The sequence below is a fragment of the Mirounga leonina genome, unplaced genomic scaffold (genome assembly GCF_011800145.1).
Source record: "Mirounga leonina isolate KUSES-001 unplaced genomic scaffold, KU_Mleo_1.0 Mir_101664, whole genome shotgun sequence".
NCBI lineage: Eukaryota > Metazoa > Chordata > Mammalia > Carnivora > Phocidae > Mirounga > Mirounga leonina.
The window spans coordinates 4,320,592-4,343,715 of NW_023270175.1; the positions used below are offsets into that span (position 1 = coordinate 4,320,592).

The following is a 23,124-nucleotide window of genomic DNA, read 5'->3' on the forward strand; positions in this document are numbered from 1 at the left end:
AGTCCATCAGCTCTGCCCAGCGAGAATGAGAACTCCTTCTAGCAATATTATATAGACAACCGAATCCTTCCTTAACTTACGTGTAGGGCTTAACAACAGACATTCCATTTGGGGCGCCCTCAGTATTGGCAGGAGTGGGGATTGAACTCAAAGGGAATAAAGTATACAGAGTTTGATTTATTCATGGGAAGAACAGAAAAAAAGGCAACTTAAGGACCAAGGAATCAAATTATGACGCAAATTACAGACCAGATCGCATCAATTTACTAAACCTCAAGGCAAACTGAACCCAGATATTAACTGAACCATGAATTGGATCAAATGTACACATATATATATGGATGGATGTCTAATTGGCTCATTTCTCTTATTCATTCACTAGTACCCTCCTCTGAAAGATTTGTTTTATTTTATAGCTTTAAATAAATATTTGCTTTTTCCCAACTCCATTGCTCTGTTCTTTTTAAAAAATATTTGAAAATCTAGCAAACTTGTTCAAACCAGAATCAAACTTATATATTTTCTAGTGAACTAGAACATCAAAACATTCCTTTAGCTGAACCTGAACTGAGCCAATGTTTCGTTTGGTTTGAATCCCTGCTGCAGAGGAACATTTTTGGCTGTCGTTTGCCTTCAAAGGAAGGTAGTTAAAATTCCCTGGAAATGGCCTATCTTCCTCAACCTTGAGTTACTCAGGTTGAATGAAAAAAATGTGAATCCATCCCACAAGTCCCAGATCCAAGACAGACTAACCCAGGATGGAAACAGGGCGGCACTGCCATGTTCTAGAAAAGAACAAAGAATTTCAGCCCCACTCCACACCATTATTCTTCGGTTAAATGTGTATTAACCTGCGTCCCTTGCTGAGAGCTCAGAAAAACCTTACACTTGCTGATGCAAAATTATGTATTGTCTATAGCTCATCCTTCTGGCTATCCAATTCTTATTCCGTGGAAGCTATTGTACAACTCTGTAAATTGAAAAAACTGATAATATTGGAAAATGGTTTTTACCTCGTAGACATGCGAATTCGGTCTTAACCAAAATGGAAACCATGTCTTAGACATGGTAAGAAACTTGTCCCAAGTCAAAAGCTGGGAAATGGTGTTACTGGGCCTTCCCACACAGATGACTCCCTCTCCTTGTCCATATCCTAGCCCCCTCCCCTTCCCAGCTTGGAATGGTCCTGAGTGACATGGAGGTAGGAAGGGGAAAATGGGTATGTCAAATCCAAACCTTACCTAAAGTACTGTTTTGCCTGAGATCAGCTTTGCCCCTGTGAAATGTTCACTAAGTGGATGGCCTAGACATGGCTCTAAACTGCCATGGAATGACAAGGTCATGTCACATAGATCCTTTTACGCTTTGGGGCTGAAATCATGCGGAAGATACAGACACATCATCTGCGATGAGCTCAAATATTCTGGAAATTGCCATTAAGGCTGGCCAGACTAGAGTTTGGCTTCATTTATGTTCATGCACTATCTGAAATAAAGATTTACAATCTCCCTCATGAGAACACCACTTTAGATTTGTTTCTGGTAGGGAGCAAGGGCTGTTTGTGGTTCTGATATCTGCCAAGTCAAGTCCCCTTTCCCCGTCTCAAATTGGTTACTCTTTTTATCTTGTGTGTGTGAATCTATCCTCATTCCTTCTTTTTAGCAAGGGAGTTCTGAAGGAGCAAAAGCAGCTCTTGCCTGCCTTTGCCTGGGTTGGGATCTATTATAACTCCTTTTAATTTGACAAGTATTCATCTAGTCCTAATGTATTCCTTCTTTGTCTCTAATATCTTAGAGTTAGTGAGGTGCAGAGTTTCTAGAAGGGAAATTCTGTGGTTAGCATGCTGGTGATCAATAATTTGACATATGTTTAAGCCGTGTTTAATTACAGGTGGTTGTGTTCACATGTGCTGGATAACCCACCTGGATACAGTCCGCAGAGAATCTATTGACTTCAAGCTGCTGCCACCTCAGCATTTTTAACTAATAGGTTATGTGCTGGTTTAAAAACAGGTCCACAAATTCTTGGCAGTCTAAAAACAGGTCCACCTCCCCTCAAGAGGTGAAGACTGATTCCTCTTTCCTTGAATGTGGACTGGACTTAATGACTGCTTCTGATGAATAGACTAAAACCCAAGTGACAGTATGTGGCTTAGGAAACTAGATCAAAAAACACACTACATCTTCTTCCTTGTTCACTCTCCTGAATCACTCTCTGGAAGAAGATCCTGCTGACAGCCGTCTTGGAAGTGGACCCTACAGTCCCAGCTGAACCTTCAGATGACTGTGGCCCCTACCGACACTTTGACCTCAACTGTATGAGAGATCCTGAACCAGAAAGAACCACAGAGCTAAGCAATCCAAAATTCCTAACCCACAGAAATGATAAAATAATAAATATTTGTTGTTTTAAGCCACTAAGTTTGGGGGTAATTTGCTTCATAGCAAGAGATAAGTAATGTAGATTAGAAATCCCAGAAATGGTCAGTGATATTTCTGAAAAAAAAAAAAAAATGACTGGCTAATTATTGCCAGATTTTATGAATCTTGATCAAGTGTTTAAAGTCCATTATTTTTTTTGCAAGGCCCTGCCTGGAATTCGTACAAATAATTTCGTTTTTAACCCAGGTGTTAAAACCTAGGTCTTTATAGTGTGAGCAATATAAATTTGCTTAGATAGAGGCATGTGCTGTTTTGTACATTTCACCAAAATATCACCAAACACATGCACTTTTGTTCCTTTAGCAAATATTCCCTAAGTGCTAACTAAGTCTCTAGCACCATGCTGGGTGAAATAGGCGCTCTTACGCATCTGTTCACTCACAAACATTATTTGAGCATCGACTAGGACCCAGGCACTGTGCTCAGCACTGAGGATACAAAACGAACATGATGTCTTGCCCTTGAGGGGCCCAGTATTTAGTGGGGGAAGTAGACAGGTAAATACAGACTTTACAACACACTGTGGTGAATATTACCCCAGATACAGGAAGAACATGCTATGATATTGCAGAAAATGAACGTATTTCTATTTGAGGTGTTGAAGGATGAACAGACATTTTCAAGCAGAGAGGAGTGGTAGGCTCAAGGGATGGCATTCCAGGTGCAGGGAAATGGGGTGAGCAAAGACATGGAAGTATGAAAAGCTCGAGCTGCCTCTTCACCATTTTAGTTCCTTCTGCCCAAGAAAAAAAAACATGGCTGGTGATGTGCATGCTCCTGGCAGTGTGAGGCCGGGAGGACAGGCTGTTTTTCTAGGCCACGAGCATTTCAAAGCCAGCAGGCTGCTCGAGCTGCCTCAAACCGAAGAAGAGATAAAGAGCGTTTGTGCTCTCTGCCCCAAAGCTCCCAGACTCCCAGGCTAGAAGAATTCTCAGGGTGAGCCCTGAGCCTCGGGACGACGAATGGGAGTCTCCCGGACCACACAATTTCCTTCCCATGAAGAACTCACACTGTCTGTGCCTGACTCTAGTAAGCTTCTAAACTTGAACTTCTGTGGCCTTCTGCCTTTCAGATCAGTGTCACTCAAACTGCGGGTGCAAGCTTTTGCACCAGAACTTAAAAGAACACACTGCTGCCTTTATCAAAAAAATCGTGCTAGGAAAAAAGAGTCAGCTGAAGTAAATGTTTGCTTAGTGGCATAATTTGCATTTGGCACAAGTTTCTAATCTTGTCACAGACTGATAAATAGTTCATGCATTGGCAGGGATCCACAGACCACATTTTTTTTTTTTTTTGATCACTCACTATCCACTAATTAAAATCCTGTGTGACAAATCTCTGTGTTTCCTTTCAGAACCTGGCCTATATATATATATTTCTCGTTGTGGGAATGATGCAAATTATCTCGTTTCTCTTTTTGTTTTGACTTCTAAAAAGTTCAAAGTCAAATCTGAAGCTCAAGCACATCAACTCTGTTGACACTTTGGGGTGGCAGGTTTTTTTTTACATTTTTGTTTCCGATTTTGATTTCTATTTCACATTTATGCTTGACTTGATTATGTCCTTGACTACGCTTTTGCTGGATGACATGGAAGATGAAGACTATGAGAACAAACATGACAATAAGCATTACGGCAAGCATGGCAAAGAGGCCAGAGTTCTGGTCTGCGTCCGTCTGAGTAGAACCAGGGGTTGCAGCCGTGTCTCCATGACTCCAAACAAGTTTGGCTGTTCAGTCCCTGAACTGAGAGAACTGGTGTCATGGAGACACAGCGGTGGTCACGAGGAACTCATTCCCCTGCATGCAGAGGGTGTGGGCCTCTGTCAGTGAAGTCAGCGTGCACAGTTAGGAGAAGAGCACTCACCATCTTGGTCGTTACCTGAGTCAGCTGGAGACTTGCTCCGGCGCATAGGGCCGGGGCTCTTAGCTGAACTCTTCTGAGGAGTTGGAGATGCCTTTGGGCCAGCTGTGGCCGATGGGTTTCCCTTCATGACTCGGCATTCTGGTAGAAGAGAACAGACAGCTCAGTAAAGCCACGGGAGAAACGAGCCTTTGGCATGTTACCAACTTCTGGAAACTGGAATAACCACCACAGGCCAAAGTACCCAATGGCTCAGGACTACAAGGTGGTCCTCATTGTTTGTAGGAATGACGGCTCTGAAGGGGGGGAGGCATGGGAGAAACTTTCAAAAAGTCATCTGGGCCAAGCCAGGTGTTTAAATCCCTGGATTATGGAAACAAGGGAAGGAGTTGAAAAGCAGGTTGGGTGGGTTATTAAATAGTCAACTTGATCATTTGTGGGCGCCCCAGCCACATCTCAGAATAGCACCTGTTGACATAATTAATTAATTTCCTTGGAGAAGAGATTGACAGCTCAGAGGCTGCAGCCACACAGATGAAACATTCATGAGTAATTTAAAGGAAGAAGAGGGAGTTACCATTTACTGTTCATTACATGCCATGTATTGTAAGTCATGTCACTTTATAAATAGGCACTATCACCACGACCGCCGCCGCTGCCATCACGCATTTGTAGAGCTCTTTTTTATTTTCAAAATGCATGATCATAAATCCCAATGCTGGTTTAATGAATAAATGAGCCAGCAGTGACTCTGTCGCTCAGAGCTTATAGAAAGCTCTTGGGTGTGTAGAGGCGTCCGCCAAATGTTTCTGCTACTTGCCTCAACCTCAGTCTGCCACGCTCGGGGCACCTTTCTATGCAGGTCACTCAGCATCCCTACTGTGGTAATTTGGGGGCACTGATTGCGCTAACGCATTAGGAGAATTATCATACTCACTTTGCTGGTGAGGCTACAAAGAGTGTAAGCCTCTTGCTTAGGGCCACAAAGCAAGAAAATAGCAGAGCTAGGACTAGCAACCAAGTCTCTGAAGTCCAAATCTAGTGCTCTTTCCACTGTAGGTTTTCCAACCTTGTGCCGTGATGCTCAACGTGGAACCACATGGCTAGGTAGAGGGCAGTCTTTTCTTTGGACACTTCCTTGTCACCTCCTACTTAAAGATATATTGAAATATCAATTACCCAGAAAGATTAGGGGATCCTTTCTGGTAAACTGAGTTTTTTGGGGAAACTGAGTTAAGCAGAAAGCTCATTTTTGTTTATTTAACTTCTTGTTTTGACTGATGAACTTCAGTGATCACTGTCCAGAGCTGGAGATGTAGAAGGTATAGGAAATTGGAGATAGCCTGGGATTTGCTTAGCTATTCTATGGCCATTTGTCTCTTCTCAAAGTGAACACAGCAGAAATGCCACCTCTGTCAGGGTTCTTGTCACTCGAGCGGTTCATAAAGTCTATATTAATACAACTTGGTTTGTTTTTCTCACACGTTACCCCTCATAATCGGGAAAGATGTTTTGAATGTGTCTTCGCATCAAGATCATATCCTAACCTTGTCACTGTATGAGCTAATTCACCATTAACTTCTACATGGAACTTGGATTCAAGCAAAGGGAAGTGGGCAGATGTTTACCTCCTTCCTGAGATTAACAGCCTCTGGAATCTTGAGTCACAAAGCAGGAGGAATGGGGAAGCAGGCCAGAAAGTGGGAAGAGGGGAAAGATTTGACACTAAGAACACAGTGGAAAATCTTTCTAAAATGGAACCATCAACATGAGCCAAGTCGCTGGAGGATGTTGACTAGAAAAAAAGTATACATATAATATCCAAGTTCTGACTCCAAATGTTCCTTCCTATAGTTTGATTGCACCTGTCAGCCCATGTAACACATTATGTAGTTCGAGAAATATGGTCACTATTGGGGCAGAGAGTGAGTTTTATTGAGTTTGGAGGCTGGGAATCTGGGACATTCAGTCAACCTTTCACTTCGTGACTCACATATCCAAACATACAGGAGAAAGACTAACAATATTTGCCCTTGAGGGTCCATGCATGGATGTTCTCTAGGCCATATGAACCCATGAAAATCCTAAGGGATAGAAGGAGGGTGAACAATGGAGCAATAAAGTCCAGTGGTTGCACTTACCATTTTCATCCAGAGAAAAGTCATCCTGAGCATAGCGAAATTTTTCAGGACCACAGGCAATAAACACATCATCATCACCAAAGAAATCATGGAGACAGGTTACCTGTGGAGAGAGCAGAGACATTGGATTGACATGTGATTATCTTGTGACAATAAACTTAATATCATGTTGACAGGCGGGAAAAGCTTCACATCTGGGCCATCATCCTTAGCCCCCAGGGATCTCCATTTTTCAAATTACCAGGTTTATGGTCTGCATCACAGCCCCCAGTGAGTAAAGATACAAAGGAATACCACTGTCTTTCCATGTTTCATGTGTGGTAATCTTGTTTCCATTGCATTAAGAATAACTTCAAGACCAGGGCACCTCCGTGGCTCAGTCGGTTAAGCGTCCGATTCTTGGTTTTGGCTCAGGTCATGATCTCAGGGTCATGAGACTGAGCCTTGTGTCGGGCTCTGTGCTGGGCGTGGAGCCTGCTTAAGATTCTCTCTCCCTCTCCCTCTGTCCTTCCCCACTCATGCTCTCTCCATTTAAAAAAAAAAAAGAAGAAGAAGAAGAACTTCAAGACCATGTCCAAAGGGAATGTCTCTGCTTGGAATAAAAGTTCACAAGCAGGGGTGCCTGGGTGGCTCAGTTGGTTAAGTGGCTGCCTTCAGCTTGGGTCATGATCCCAGGGTCCTGGGATCGAGCCCCATGTCAGGCTCCCTGCTCAGCGGGGAGCCTGCTTCTCCCTCTCCCTCTGCCTGTCTCTCTGCCTAATTGTGCTCTCTCTCTGTCAAAAAAAATAAATAAAATCTTAAAAAAAACAAAAACAAAAAAGTTCACAAGCAGATGGCCCTGCAAATGTTACCTTTTCTCAGAGCTTTAAAGACATAGTGCTCCTAGCCCAACTCTGGGGCCAAAAGTGCAAGCCAAGACAGATGAGAAAGATCTTCTGCAGCCACAATAGATAGACTCTGTGGCTGACCAAGATGTGGAAGTTCCTCTCTTCATTTTCATGAGTTTTGAAAGAAGGGCACCAGTTCCTTATTGATTTGGACCCAGGAAATTGGACTTTTGCTAAAAATGGACCAAGAACGTGGAAGTAGCCCAGAATGCCATTCTTCCCTCAAGAACAAGGGGGGGAACTGTCCTGACCACTTAAAACTTAATCAAGAGCAATGAGTCCCCATAGGCTTGGGGCTCTGCTGGTAAAGCCATGTTCCCAGGATCCTTCCTGCCCTCTAGTGCCCTATGCATTGCTGCTCCTCCACAACAGAGAGATAGTCTCCCTAACCCATTTTCTGCACAAAGAAATGAGGGTCCCTGGGAAAGTATGTTGCTCCCTGCAGTCTCCCCACTTCTCAGCTTCCTAATTACATCTGATAATTAGTCCAGCACACCAGGGAAATCCCAGGAGAAACCATAGAGTCAGAACATTCTTATCCCAATCCTTTGCTTGAAAGTGTTCAAAGCTTCTAATTGTTCTAAGCTACCCATTCAAGCTGCCAGCAATGGCTTTCCAAAGGCACACTGCTCACAAACTAATAACAGCTTTCTGGGTGCAAAGAGCAATATTTCACATTTGAAAAAATGTTTATATTAATAACATCACCCCCCACCCAGGGTCTATTCAATCCTCGCCCACCCAGCCAAGATGATTACAAGATTAACACAAAGTGAGAGATGCTTAAAGATTATCCCCATTGTCTCGGCCTCCCAATCATCCAGGAGATGCCAAGATAAGGGAGGGGGACTTGGGGGACTGCCAGTGTTGCTCCTATTAAACCTCTTCCCAGCCCTGTGTCCTGACCTCATCAAACAGGCCAACATCTCTCTTCAGCCCACTTGTCCCTCACCCATTCATCCCACGATCACGTCATGGCAATGAGAGCTACACCACTAATTGAATGCTTATTCTATCACAGGCACTCTGCTAAGTACTTCCAAATCTTTCATCTCATTTTACTCTCACCCCAAATTCTAGAGGTTGATATTATTGTCATCACTGTTTCACAGATGAGAAAACTGAGGCCCAGAGACAATACGTGAATGACTCAGGTGGAGAGTAATGAAGCCAAACAAAAGCAGATCAATCTGACTCCAAAGCCTGTGCTTTGGGCCATGCAGTAATACAAAGCACTCATGCATAGTTCAGGCACTGGGAAGACGCAGATGTGTAAGACTCAGTCCGTGACTTCAGGGGCCTCACAATCTGATGGTGTGAGATACTCAATAGAGTGTCTTGAATGCTAGGATGTAGCATCTCAATGTCGTGTCATGAATGCTAGGATAGGAGTATCTGTAGGTGCTGTGGGAACTTCTTAGTACCACATCCAAATCATGCAGTCACTGACTGGCACTGTTAGTTCAATCAGCATCCTCCATATTGTCCTGGTGGCAAATCCAATGACAGAGGCTACACGGCTCTGCACCCTGCTGCGGACTCCCACAGATATCTTGGACCTTGGCTCAAGAAAATCTGGAGCCCCTAACTCTGATACATTGTGTGTCTCTGAATTGTTTGCCCCCTGGTGCCTCCTTGACCCTGAAGATCCCTGCCAAGTCCCCATGTTCGAGGTTGGCCCTGGCCCTGACTTTCATTTTGGTCATGGGTTTAGGGAAGCCTCATCCTTGGGTGTCCCTCCGGTAGTGGCCTCTAGGATGTAGCACTTTGTCTCAAGCCCTGCCTGTATTCTCATGAGTATTCCCCTCGTCCTTCCCAGGTTTCCTGAATGTAACAACCAAGTTTATCTCTCTCTGTATCTCCCCATGGTTCCTGGTAGAGCACTTATCACATAGTGAGAATTTAGCGAGGGCTGTTTTTTCCTCAACCAAATGTAAAGGAAATAAGAAGGAGGCTTTTTGTAAGGATATGCAAAGGCAGAAAAGTAGGAACAAAAAAGAAATTAATCTTGGCAGACAACAGAAACTAGCACTGAAAGGTTTTGAAAGGTAACACAAATACACAAATTTAGGAATAAGAAAAGAATAATGATTATGCATTCAGAAGTCCTTCTCTGCATAAATATACTAATTTGTTCGAAAATTTAGATGAAATGAATGATTTTAAAGGAAAATGTAAATAAGGAGATTGGCTCAAAAAGAACTAGAAAATCTCAACCAACTACTAGCCATGAAAAGAATTGAGCAAACACTTCAAACATCAACCCTGCCCCCAAAAGGCACCAGAACATTCATTTTGGAGGTGCTTGTGGAAATTGCTTCCCAAAAACAAAAACCAAAAGCTCAAAAGCAGTCATTGCAGTGACACGCCATGATATCCTATTGTAGGACAACAAAGCCCTCACAGATTGCTCTGGGGGTTGCTGTTACAATGACCCACCCTCCTCCAACCCCAAGCCTTTTTGCCCCCACCCAGGCTTTGGGAAAAGCCTTTGGATAACCCCTCCTTTGGGGAGCTTCTAAGAAAGGCAAAGCCCTCGACGCTTCTGACAAACTTACAATGGTGTGGCTGGCTTCGAAAACATTCATTTTGCAATCCAGCTGTTCAGCATCAGGTTTCTTGTGTGATCCCTCCCTACATTTTACTGGCTCCCAAATGTAGACAAGTTCACATTGTGCATGTGAATACCCAGCTTTCCCAAAGGCCTTGGATACTGAGACACAACAGCTCTCCCTGCCTTTGTTACAAAGTTGGGGAAATAGAAGGCTCTCCATCTTAAATATGAGGAACCCAAAACACAGAGAGTCAAAGTGGCCCAAGGATACACAGATGGCTCATGGCAGAGTCGAGACTAGTGTTCAGGTTTTCCTGAGTCAATTCAGGACAAAGCAATTCAACTGTCTGAGAGAACATGCTTTTCCTAAAGTCCTGATTCAAAGGCTTGCATAGAGCCTAAAACAGGAGAGTCCCCCTTTGTCCTAACCAATACTTGATATTCATTAGAACATACTACTAGATTGAAAAAAAAGAAAGCATCTTTATGGATCATATTTTGAATCTAGGGACAAGAAGATTCTTTTTTTAAAATTCAATTTATTTATTTGTCAGTGAGAGAGAGAGAGAGAAGGGCAGGCAGAAGGAGAAGCAGGCCCCCCACTGAGCAAGGAGCCCAATGCGGAACTTGATCCCAGGACCCTGGGATCATGACCTGAGCCAAAAGCAGACACTCAACTGACTGAGCCACCCAGGCGTCCCTGAACAAGAAGATTCCTATTCACTACTATAACTGGCAACTGAGTATGTGGTAGAGAAGGAGGACAAGGAGAAGGAGGGGAGGAGGAAAAAAAGAAGAAAGGAGAAGAGAAGGAGAAGAATGGAGTGTAAGAAATAATTTCCAAATGAAACTCACACTCACAGCTGCTTTGTAAAATTCCATGGAGGTAGCACAACAGGAAGTCCACCTTAGCTTACATGGCAAATGCATAATTTTGCAACTGAGTTTTTTGAGATAAAATTTCCTTCATGAGGTGGCAACAGCAGTGGTAAATCTAATAATCATTATGATATCACTTACAGCATCCTCAGAGATCGAGGGTCTTGCTGACATCAGCTTTTGCATGAGTCACACCTGAGTCTTTAAGTCAGGGACAAGAACACAAAAGCACGATGCCTGTCTTTGTAATTAATTGACTGCCAGGACAAAATCAATAAAATCAACTCATATTAACATTGAACCATTGACTCAGTGTTCTTCCTTAAAAAAAGGGGGGGAGCACAGAAGACAAAGAGAACAATTCTAATCATGAGAAGCGGGAGAGAAGGTGACAGAGGAGAAGATGCCAAAGAATCTGAGTCTTGAGGGATGTGTGGGGTACAGTTGATGGAGATGGAGTAAAGGATATTCCAGGTAACTGCATAAAGGCAGGAATGTGTCTTTTCTCGGTAGCCCTAGAGAAAAAGACCTGCATCTCATCAACTACGGTCCCAGAGATTCTAACTCTCCAGAGCACCAGTGCTTAGACCCATCTACCAGCCTTGCAAACAAAACATACAGTTGTCTACTGGTGAGACGCAGGGTGAAGAGAAGGGCAGGGAGCATTTATGGGAAGAGGCGTGGCCCGGGTGGTGAAGAAGAGGGAATCTTGTGGCGAGGAAGACAAACCACACTGATTTCCCAGTCTTGCCAACAGTATGCCCAGTGCATGGAGAGAGTGGCTGGCAACCTTTGCAAGATGAATTAATGAAAGAGTCAGTAAACATTACGGATACAGCTTTTTCTAAAAGTTACCGCCATTCTTATTCTGGTTGGGCTCCAGAGGTTGGCACAGGGTTGGCTTGGTGAGCTGAGACAACATTTCTGAGATCACCCTGGCTTTCTTATCAACGCTGTTTTCCTGTAGTTATCTTGAAGTCTTACTTGTGGTTTCTCATGACAACATTTTTGCCTGGGTAAACAGCTCCTTGGTTCTGCAGGACCTCTATGGGCATAGGTATGTTTATTCAATGTTTTGAACTTCCATAAAATCTCTGGTGACAAAATAACAATGCCGCTTGCATTTGTAAAATATTTTTACTTTTTTCAAAGTACCTCTACATTTATAGTATTTTATGTACTCTTCCACAATTCCAGTTCTCCCCTCGACCCAATCCAACCAGGCTTCCATCCCCCTCACTCCACAAGGTAGGTTGCTCTTGTCAAGGTCAACAATGACTTCCGTGTTGTCAAATCCCATGGTCTCGTCTCTGGATTCATCTTATTCAAACTCCTAGCAACACTGGGCGTAAGCTGAGCAAGTCCTCATCCTTAAATACTTGCCCCTCTTCGATTCTGGGATCCCACAGCCATCTGGGTTTTCTCCCACCTCAACCTCCTTTGCTAGATTCTCTTTTTCTTCCAGAGTGCTCCATTTTTTTTTAAATTTTATTTTATTATGTTATGTTAATCACCATACATTACATCATTAGTTTTTGATGTAGTGTTCCATGATTCATTGTTTGCATATAACACCCAGTGCTCCATTTAATACGTGCCCTCTTTAATACCCATCACCAGGCTGACCCATCCCCCTAATCCCCTCCCCTCTAGAACCCTCAGAGTCCATAGTCTCTCATGGTTTGTCTCCCCCTCTGATTTCCCCCCCTTCATTTTTCCCTTCCTACTATCTTCTTTGTTTTTTAACATATAATGTATTATTTATTACAGGTCTGTGATTCATCAGTCTTACACAATTCACAGCGCTCATCATAGCACATACCCTCTCCAATGTCTATCACCTAGACTACTCCATTTTTGAAAGCCCCAGTGCTCAGTTCTCAGATCTCGTCTCATCTTTTTTTCCCCCTTTTTCTCCCCTCTCTTCTTCATTTCCATTTATTTACTGGGTGATCATGTCCAGCCCCCAAGGCTCTACATACTATCGATATACCAATGACTCACACATTAATATCTCTAGGCCCTTCTTATCACTGAACTCAAGATTCATGTTCAGCTGCCTGCTTGATAGCTCCACTTAACCAAGATGGAGGAATGGGCATCCCAAATTTAAATCTGTCCAAGACTAAACTCATTTCTCCCCCTCCTCTAAATGGTACCACAATTCCTCCAGTTGCCCAAACCAAAAACTTAGAAGTCATCTGTTACTAGTGGTTATATTTCCCCCTTCCTGTTGTCACTGGCCTAGTTCAAGATCTAGTACAGTAGCCTCATACCCGGTATCTTGGCAGCACACCCCCCCCCCACCCCCTACACATATACTCACATGGCCCTCCATATTGTGACCACGACAGTACTTCACAATTTTAATCAGACATATCACTCCTCTGTTTAAAATCCTTCAGCCTGCCCATGATAGAGAGAATAAACTCCAACCTTTTGACCTTAGCGCTACTTTTATACTACACATGCTAGCCGGCTCCAGTCTGACTGCCTACTTTCTGCCACTCAAACACATCAAGACCTTTCCTGCCTCTGGGCCTTCACTTTGGAAGCTCCCCCTACCTGGAGGGTCGAGTATCTTCTGGGATGGTCACAGGGCAAGCTGCCTCTTGACAATCAAATCTAAAGAATCACATATTTAAGCCCTTGCGACCCTCAACCTACGTGCTATTGCTGCTTAGACTCTTAGTTCTTTTATTTTACCCCACAAATTAGTCATTACTCTTTTACTTCACAGTTAATATTGTTCAGATTTACCTACATATTTACCAGTTTATTTGCTCACTATTCCTTGTTACACCTTAGATCTTTCTCCAGGGGTCACGTTTGAATGAGGCACGTGTTAGGCCTTCCTACTCTATCTTTCATGCCTCAACCTCACCTTTATGTTTTCCACCTTCTTATTTCTCAGTGCTCCATTCTGGAAAAAAAAGATCTTCAGATCTGCCAGTTCACTCTTTCTCTCTTCAGATGTGTTTAATTTGCTGTTTGGCCCACCCACTGCATTCTATTTCATTTTTCCCCCAAATTTGCCTGGTCATAGCTGATAATCTCTTTTTCTTATCCCATTCTGATTACATGTTTTGTTTCTTGAAACAATCCATCTGGAGTTGTTTTATGTCTTGTATCCGATTAATTCTAGTATCTGAAGTCTTTGGGAATCCAAATCTCTTGTTTGTGCTAACTCTCCCTTGTGGTGGCTTGTTTTCTTGTATGTTTGATAGATACATATTTTTTCATTGTGAGCTCCTATTTGGTTGAACTAGGTCTTGGGGAATCCCGAGGGGTCTAGGTTGGGGATGCTCTCCTCCAAAAAGATGTGAATTTGCTTCTGCCAGGTGCCAAGAGGCACTAACAACATGGGGCCATCTTTTCTCGGCAGTGCTTTGAACTGTGACATGTGAACTTTGAACATGTGACATGAGGACCGTAGATTTGAACTCCAGGCCTGTGTTAGAACAAGCTTTGAGTTGCAAACTCAAGGGAAGGCTCTTCCACTCTGCAGCATTCACACTCAAAGGCACAGCCCCTAAATTAGTCACTCTCATAATCAATTTCAATAAAAGCTCCTCAGGAAGTTGATGATACTGATCCACAAAAGGAAACAATTCCTTCACACTACACTCCTTGGTTCCAGTAGTTTCTTGGTTTTGCCCTTCCCCCATGTTGACTACCTTCTTGGTGACCAGAGGTCTTTTTTTTTTTATGTTATGTTAATCACCATACATGACTTCATTAGTTTTTGATGTAGTGTTCCAGGATTCATTGTTTGCATATAACACCCAGTGCTCCATGCAGAACGTGCCCTCTTTAATACCCATCGCCAGGCTAACCCATCCTCCCACCCCCCTCCCCTCTAGAACCCTCAGTTTGTTTTTCAGCGTCCATAGTCTCTCATGGTTCGGGTGACCAGAGGTCTTAAAGGGACTTTCTGTCACCCCTTCACAATTTTTACCTTGCACGGGCAGGAGCAGCTTTGAGGCTAGTGGCCCAAGCTCAGACTCACTGAAATCTGCATTTGGCCTAGCATCAAGGTCTGACACACTATTGTCTTTTACTTTTAGTTTATCTATTATAGATAACGATAGCCAAAGGACTGAATATTTTGTCTTTCTCTTATTAGCTTGCACTTCTTTAGAGACGCCTAGGGCAAGGTATGGGTAAAGGACACAGAGCTTCCAAGCCTTTTGAGTGTGCGTCTCTCCCTGCATCTCCATGTGTTCACCAACCGAGAAGCTCTCCCAACACTCTCTTTTTTGTTTTTTTATGGAGGCATCTTTACATAGGCATGATCGATTATATCATTGGCTATTCATGATCCATTCAATATCCAGCCCCTCTCCCCTCTCCAGAGGTCTGGGGGTGGGACTGAAAGTTCCACTACTAATCACCTGGTTGATTCTCTTGGCAACCAGCCCACATCCTTAGGCGGTTTCCAAAGTCTCCTCATTAACATAACAAAGAACACCTTCATCACTCATCCCTTAGGATATTCCAAGATAAGTTTTAGGAGCTCTTTGACAGAAAAAGGATAAAGACCAAATATATATATTTCTTACAAAAAACATTATCACAACATCAGACCCAGCACTTCCACTTCTAGGTATATACAGAAAAGAAAAGCATTGAAAGCAGTGACTCTAATAGGTCCTTGTATGCCGTGTTCATTAGAGCATTATTTACAATAGCCCAAAGGTAGAAACAATCCAAGTGTCCATCAATGGAAGGATGGGTAAACAAAACACATACAAAGGAATCACACTGTACTCATACAATCCAACCACAAAAGGAATGTGGCTCTGATACATGCAGCCTGGACCTTGCAAACATTATGCCAAATGAAATAAACCAGACACCAAAGGACAAACACTATATGCTTCTATTTATATGAAATAATCTAGAATAGACAAAATCATTGAGATGCAAAGTAGATTAGAGGTTCCCAGAGGCTAGGGGAGAGGGGGATTGAGCAGTTATTGCTTCATACTTACATAATTTCTGTCTAGGGTGATGAAAAAGTCCTTGAACTAGATAGTAGTGATTGTTGAACAACACAGTGAGTGTAATTCATGCCACTGAATTGCACACGCGCAATGGTTAAAATGACGAATCTTTATAGTACATATAGTACATATTTTACTACAATTAAAACCCTTAGTAATATACCAAAAAATCATTGAATTATACACTTTAAATGGATGAATTTTGTAGTATGTGAATTATATATCAACAGAGCCGTTTATAACTTTTTTTTTTTTTTTTAGATTTTATTTATTTATTTGACAGAGAGACACAGCGAGAGAGGGACCACAAGTAGGGGGAGTGGGCAGAGGGAGAAGCAGGCTTCCCGCTGAGCAGGGAGCCCGATGTGGGGCTTGATCCCAGGACCCCGGGATCAGGACCTGAGCCGAAGGCCGACGCTTAACGACTGAGCCACCCAGGTGCCCCAGAGCCGTTTATAGTTACAGTTTGTTATAATTTATCCAGGACTTAGTTGCACTGTAACAGGGAGGCTTTTTAGAATACTTGGTCTGCCATATTGCAGAGGCAGAAGTCAACCTTCATCTATTTGGAGAGGGTGTCCTTATCTCCTGATCTAAACTAGAACCACCGCCACCACAGAAGCTCCAAAACAATAGAGCCCGCTTCTGTCTTGTTCACCACTGCATCTCCACTAAATTCCAGTGTAAAAAGTCAAACATTTAAAAAATATTATCATCAATAATAGCAAGAGTCTAAGGATCCTAATAATTAAATTTTAGTTTCCTAATTAAGGCTATTCCAGTATGACAAGGTTATTCTAGACCGCTAGTGATCCCTGTCCTCTACACCGCATGTTAGACAAAATCATAAGAGATGAAGATTGACCTCTTTACTAAGTTCTGGATCTATCGGCTTTCCAGTTATTCGTATAAAACAATGCAGTGTCAAGCTGCTCGCCCACTAAAGACCATTTCTTAAGCACCTTAGTTGCCCTATGGGTTTTGTCCTGTCTCACTTTTGTCCATCAGAGCATCCACTTCTTGAAGGCACTTGACCATGTCTCTGATTCCCTTCGTCTTGCCTCAGGGTGCTTAGCTTTAGTGTGTGACCCATCCTTAGGGCCTTAGGAAACAGTATTGACTGGCTGCTTGCAGTGGGAGAGATGGGTATTCTGTTCCCACTATCTTGTGCCACCCTCAGGGAATTCTATGCCCCTCTGCAAGCTGGTCTACCTATTTCTATGGCAAGTCACAGTGAGGCTAGCTCCCTCTGATCCTCCAGCACTAGACCTGACTGGGCTTTTCTTTTTCCTTGCCTGGTGAAGAGTGACTGGTCCTTAGAAGCTCTTCTCATAGGTCTCTGGGATGTAAAGTAGCACGCGAAACTTCAGGAATAGATGGAGTTTCTGTCAATGGATTTTGCATAGCCAACAGTGACTCTCCTTCCACCTTCATTCTAGAATTTCCCCCACAAAACTGAAATCTACATCTCAGCTGGGCTATATCAGCCCTCCAGATTATTCTTTCTGCCTTTAAAACGATTTATCTCTGAATGGCCAAAGGTCATAACGACCTTTCATTGCTTTGCATTTGTCAAGTGATCTCACCTCCATTACCTCATTTGGTTCATTAGCCCTTCTTCTTCTTTTTTTTTTTTTTAATGAACGAAGAGTGAAAGCCCATCAAAGTTAAGTGACTTGTGCAAGACCACAGTGCTAGTTAAGTTACAGAGCTGATACTAGAACTCAAGACTTCTTCTTTCACTCAGACACACCGGATACCTAAGTTACAGAGCAAAGGCACTTATTTCCTAGGTGGGAAGACCTGGGTAAGGAAATCCAGTAGGGCACTCTGGGTAGTATGAAAATATCTATGCCCTGGGAAAGAAGAGCAGAGAAGGGGAGATGGGAAGGAGCAAGGCTTTCTACCCTATTTTACCAGAAGCTGGTTGTGATTTAATAACCTGAGCTAGGCAGTGCCAGCTCCCCTGGAAGCCTGGCAACCCCTCAATGCTCAAGGGTGTTTTTTCCTTAGCTTTTCTTTGCCATTTTCCAAGAGTCTCTGTGTCAGGTCCCACTGGGGGCCTCGCAGGGATGAGAACAGCTGCAGAGGCGCTGGAGTTGGGCTGCTGAGTCCATGCCCAGGACCGACACCTGCCCTTCCACAGGGCCCTGGGGACAAGTTGGCTCAGAGAAACAGGGACGAGACAGAACTCCATTCATCAGCGAGAACTGGGGTGGAAAAACCCTGCTTGATCCCTTGGCACCACTAAGCTCTAAGGTTGGCTCTGAGCCCCACACAACTCCAGATTCTGTTCAGCAGGGTCAATTAAAATAAGAGAGTGTACTTGTAGGGCCCATTGCTGTTATCAGTTGCATTTAACGAGTTATCTGGTGTCTGCTATGCACAAAGTATAGTGGGAATATGGCTTTCGAATTCAGTAGAGGAAGGAAAGGTTTGTTTCAAAAAGGAAGTTAATGTCTTTCTAGATTCTGGGTTAATTCTTGCCTTTGACTCACTGTGGAATCAGATAAGTTGCTTTCTCTCTGGGTCTCAGTTTCCCCTGCTGTAAGGTGAGGGTGCTGGTCTGGAGCCTTTTGAGGTCTGTGACTTTTTTGTGTCACAAGCCCTTTTGAGAATTTGATGAAAGCTATGGAGCTTCTCAGAAAAAATGCATATGTGTAGATAGATAGCTTATTTTTCGTATCATTTCAGGGCTTAAATATTTCCCTGAAGCCCATCTATAGATCCTAAGTTAAGAACCTCTGGAGTAGTTGATTTCCGAGGTCTCTTCTAGCCCTGACAGTCTCTGAAACATTCCAAGTTGGACACAGTTAATGAGCAGAGACACCAGGGCCAGAATGCTGGCAGCTGTGGTGGAATCCCAGAGGCTTAACTGTACCCCCCTTCCCAGGCTTCCTGAGACTCCAGTCCAAGGGAAGCAAAAGGATGTAAGCTCATTCTCTGCAAACTGAGTCCAAGGGAAGCAAAGGGGTGCAAACTGATTTACAGCAAACCAGAGACTGGAGTGTGCATCTGATGGTTGTCTCCCAGGATGCTGGAATTTAGCAAGGATATGACCTTTGTGGGAGAGAGTAGGCGCAAGAGTCATGGCCTCTAAATGTGCCTCAATGGTTGGTTGGGGAAAGGACAAAGAGCATTGGTGAGGAACATACAGCTCAATTTCAGATGTTCTGAGCTAATGACTTAGGAGGTGATTCTCAACATGGCTGCACAGAATGCTAACGGCCATAAACCTACTGCATTCCCCATTTATGAGACTAGATTTTAGTACTAAAAAAAGATCAGGAGAGAAGAAAAGAAAGAGATTTGGTTGGGTGTACCAGTCGGGGTCCCAGTAAGAAACCCACGACACACTCGGATTGGATAAACTGAGTAGTTTAACAAAGGGGATTGCTTACAAAAGTATGGGCAGGGTACAAATAAGGCACAGGGGATACTGCAGTGTCCCAGGACTAGTAATAGTGGGGTCCCCTATCACCCTTATTCCTGAAAGAGAGAGGGGAGGGAGCAGTTACCAGAACCTAGAGGAAGGAGAGAGCACGAAAATGATATGAAAAGAGCTCCCTGATCGGAGCTGTGACCTTCAGTCAAAAGACGCCCAGCAACTTTCCAGGCAGGGGGCCAGGGAATAAACAGCCTAACCTTACTTTTCTCCTCTCTGCCAGGGTTCCCCATGGGCTAAACACAACCAGAATCCAGAAGACGAGGGAGCCTGTTGACAGGGAGCAGGGCGGCGTAGGGTAGAAAGTAGAGAGTAAATCTGAAGAGGAAGGCCTGGAGAGCAGGTCTGTCATTGCAGGCAAGAGAAAGGAACTGTTACCATGGCCTTGAATGTGACATCCACCCAGCAGGCCCTGTGACATCTGGGCAAGAATAACTGAAAAGGTGTGAACTGCAATTAAGCGATAATGATACCATTTTGCATGTGTAAAAGCCTTTACATGTTTCATGCTGCTTTCACCTTATTGGCTCCTCTGAGCCGTGGACTTACCATGTAGGCAAATGGGTAGTTTTAGTCTACACATGAGGAACCTGAACTTCAGCTAAGGTAAGGGAATTTGCAAGCTCAAACGTCGATAAAGAGGAAGATGGAGACTAGAACATGGGTTTGGACTCCTAGTCTAGGGCCATTTGCACTATACCTTGTGGTCTTTTCTGTGTCATGTTTCAGTCCACAATGTTGCTCTGACAGGACTTTATAGGAGTCCTACTACTGACAGATGTGAAAATCCACCACAAGGGCAACAATGAGGAACAAAACTGCAGGGACTGCTTCCTCACATTTTGAAGAAAGGGTCAGTATGATGCGGTGGTAAGAAAACAGGCTGAGTTGGAAGATAAATAAGTGGGTACAATATTCTTTGCAACTGTTTTCCAGAGCAGAGACTCCTAGACCCAGTTCTTCCCACATCCTCTCTCCTTCGTTTCTGGCCTCTGGGTATCCTACCTCATCAGCTACAGACTTCCACTGTAGAGGCTGTCATAGCTTGAAAGTAGGAAAGAAATGGAAATGAAGAAGTAAAAGCCCAAGGCAAATAAGAAAACAGAAACTTACCATGTCTTTTCAAACTCCATTGCAAAAAATAAAAACGTGTTTTCAAACTTGTCCCAATTTGCATGTAAACCAAGAAGGAAAACCAGGAGCTGGTCTACCCTTGAGTTTGCAATTAAGTAGGACTAGAGGAAAATTCTGAGGGTTCAGTGTTCTTAGGAACTGCATAGTGCTTAATGGAAGAGATGAGTCAGGCACTAGATGTGAAAGGACATTTGGGAAGGATGGGATTGCAGATGTCTCTGCCTGCAACCTTAAATTCCTTGTTCTAAAGATAATTAGAAGCCAGTGAATCCTAGAAGGTTCAAAGCCAATGAGCTTTCACGATCCATAGATTCTAGAGCAGTTCTCAGCCCAGGGTCATTTTGCCTCCATCTAACTCCCCCAAAGACATTGGGCAATATCTGGAGACATTTTGGGTTGTCACAACCTGGGGGTGGGGGTGCTACTGACATCTAGTGGGTAGAGGCCAGAGATGCTGCTAAATGACCTACAATGCACAGAACAGAGCCACACAACAAAGAACTAAAGAACAATCTGGACCCAAAACATCAATAGGGCCAGGCTGGAGAAACCCTACTCTAGGGCATCTCTCAATGGTCAAGATGTTACCCATGCTACGACCACAACCCTCTCCACTCCCCAGCTGTAAAGATGGCCTCCTTGCTTCCACCTATGGACGGTAGGCTAGCAACTCTCCAGAGCCAGTTCAATGTCAGCAGGCTATTGGGCTAAAGCAGAATTCATCTCATTTCCCAGGGTAGTTTGTTGTTACTATTGTCCATCGCTATTGAGTTTTTGACCCTTGGCCTTACTTTAACCCCGCTAAGAAGCTTATTTCCTAGTTCCTAACTGCTTGTCTGGTTAATGACTCACAGCCTTCCTAGACCTCTGGTTTTTGCAAAGCCCTTGGCTCTTCTAGTCCTGGCATCTTTCCCAGGCTCTGAGGTCCAACTTCATCCATGGTTTCAGTACTCAGTACAACACTGTTTTACTCATTCCATTCTGGGACACCAAATGGGGTTTGGGCTGGTAATTACCCTAGACCTGTTGCCTCTTGAATCTGTGTGAGAAAGTTGCCTGCCCCAGGAAGGAAAAGACTCAATGAAATATCAACTAGTACAAGAGGTACTCCTTGTACTCCTTTGACTCTGTGACTGTCAAAGTTGTAAGAGGAAGACCGAGAAGATGCTTTTTGATGCAACACATTTCAGAAGACTTCTGTGTCAGCTGGCTTAAGGAGAGACAGAAAGATGTCCTACACGATGTTGTCTTTTTTTTTAAGATTTTATTTATTTATTTCACAGAGGGAGACACAGAGAGAGAGGGAACACAAGCAGGGGCAGAGGGAGAGGGAGAAGCAGACTCCCTGCTGAGCAGGGAACCCGACTCGGGGCTCGATCCCAGGACCCCGGGATCATGACCTGAGCCGAAGACAGACGCTTAATGACTGAGACACCCAGGCGTTCCACAATGTTGTTTAAATCTCATCAAGCATGTACTTCATGTTTGAAGAAGGAAAAAAAAAAAAAACCGCTGAGGATAAACTGAGACCCCACGGTTGAAATAATGTCTGATTTGGCCCTTTCTCAAGTGTTAGCCTCATACGTTTAGGAAGGAGTACAAAAAAGGAATTTGAAATGACAACACAAAGTATGAGGATTATAACCATGAAGGCAAGTAGGAGTAACTGCTGTATTCCTAACAAACTTTTTTTTCCTGATTTTTGAGACTCAGGGTGATATTTGTGTGAAGGACTGGCTCCTAGTCCTGGTTCAGTCACATGTTGCTATGTGATCATGGGCAAGTCACTCACACTTTATTCCTCATCTAAAAAAATGGAACTGATATACTATAACTGTAGTTGTTTTTTTTTTTTCCAATTTGGAACAAAAAGATAGTGCATATGAAAGCCTTGAAAAGCATTAATGTTCTATGAATGCAAGTTATTATAATTATTTTGCAGAAGATGTGTGACCTAAGGGGAAATGAATGTGGATAAGGAGGGACCAAACAAAGCTGGTAGGGGATATCAGGTTTTGACAAAGGAGAGACAGAGACAAAGAGGTAGAGACACACAGGGGCAGGAGAGAGACAGACAGAAGCAGAGAGAGAGATAAAGAGAGAGAGACAGAGAATCTTCTGTGAACTATCTTCGTCCTGTTTTACAGCACCCAAGGACTAGAAGGAAAATCCACTTTCTCTGCCCCTACAGAGCACTTTATTTCCACATTCTGGGCATAGCTGTACCTATCTCCTTTTATAAAATCTTTGCAACAAAGGACTCCCTAACATGATTTAGTAATGCACTCCGGAATTGATCTTTTAGGCCAAAAAGTTCTTCTGAATTCAATCGCTTGTTGAATAGCAGTCACTGAGTGCTTATGAGAATTTAGCCACCATGGTAACCGTTTAGGTAACAAAGAATACGACACAGCTCTTGTCCTCGAGGAGCTGTCAGTCTGGTGGAAATTCCTTGGTTGAGTTCCTTCTGTCACAATTTAAATCTCTTCTTGCCTCTGACCTACATGTAATGGTCTGAAACGTTGACTTTGGGACCTTGTTTATACAATCATCTCAACTGCCTCATGGTTCCAAGTTTTGACTCATAGCAATTGTGTTTTGAGCCTGTTAAGACTGAAAACTTACACAATTAAATTAGTTTCCCTTAAGAATGGGGGAAATAATCCAAGTCCAATATATTGGCAACCAGTCCAACTGGTTGCTGGGAAAGGATGAGTTGATTGCACATTTCTGAAGACTAATTTCTAGATGCTAGAGTATTCATAGCTTAATCTG

General features: G+C 43.4%; 1 protein-coding gene across 1 annotated transcript in view; it reads right to left on the minus strand.

The window, feature by feature from the left end:
* DCX (doublecortin) overlaps positions 1-23,124 on the minus strand; it is a 101,355-nt gene that overhangs the window by 21,187 nt on the left and 57,044 nt on the right. The window contains exons 4-5 of the mRNA XM_035006035.1: positions 6,445-6,547; positions 4,322-4,444 (exon numbers count right to left, since the gene is read on the minus strand). Of these exons, the coding sequence (XP_034861926.1) occupies positions 4,322-4,444; positions 6,445-6,547 (226 nt within the window). The remainder of the gene's footprint in view (positions 1-4,321; positions 4,445-6,444; positions 6,548-23,124) is intronic.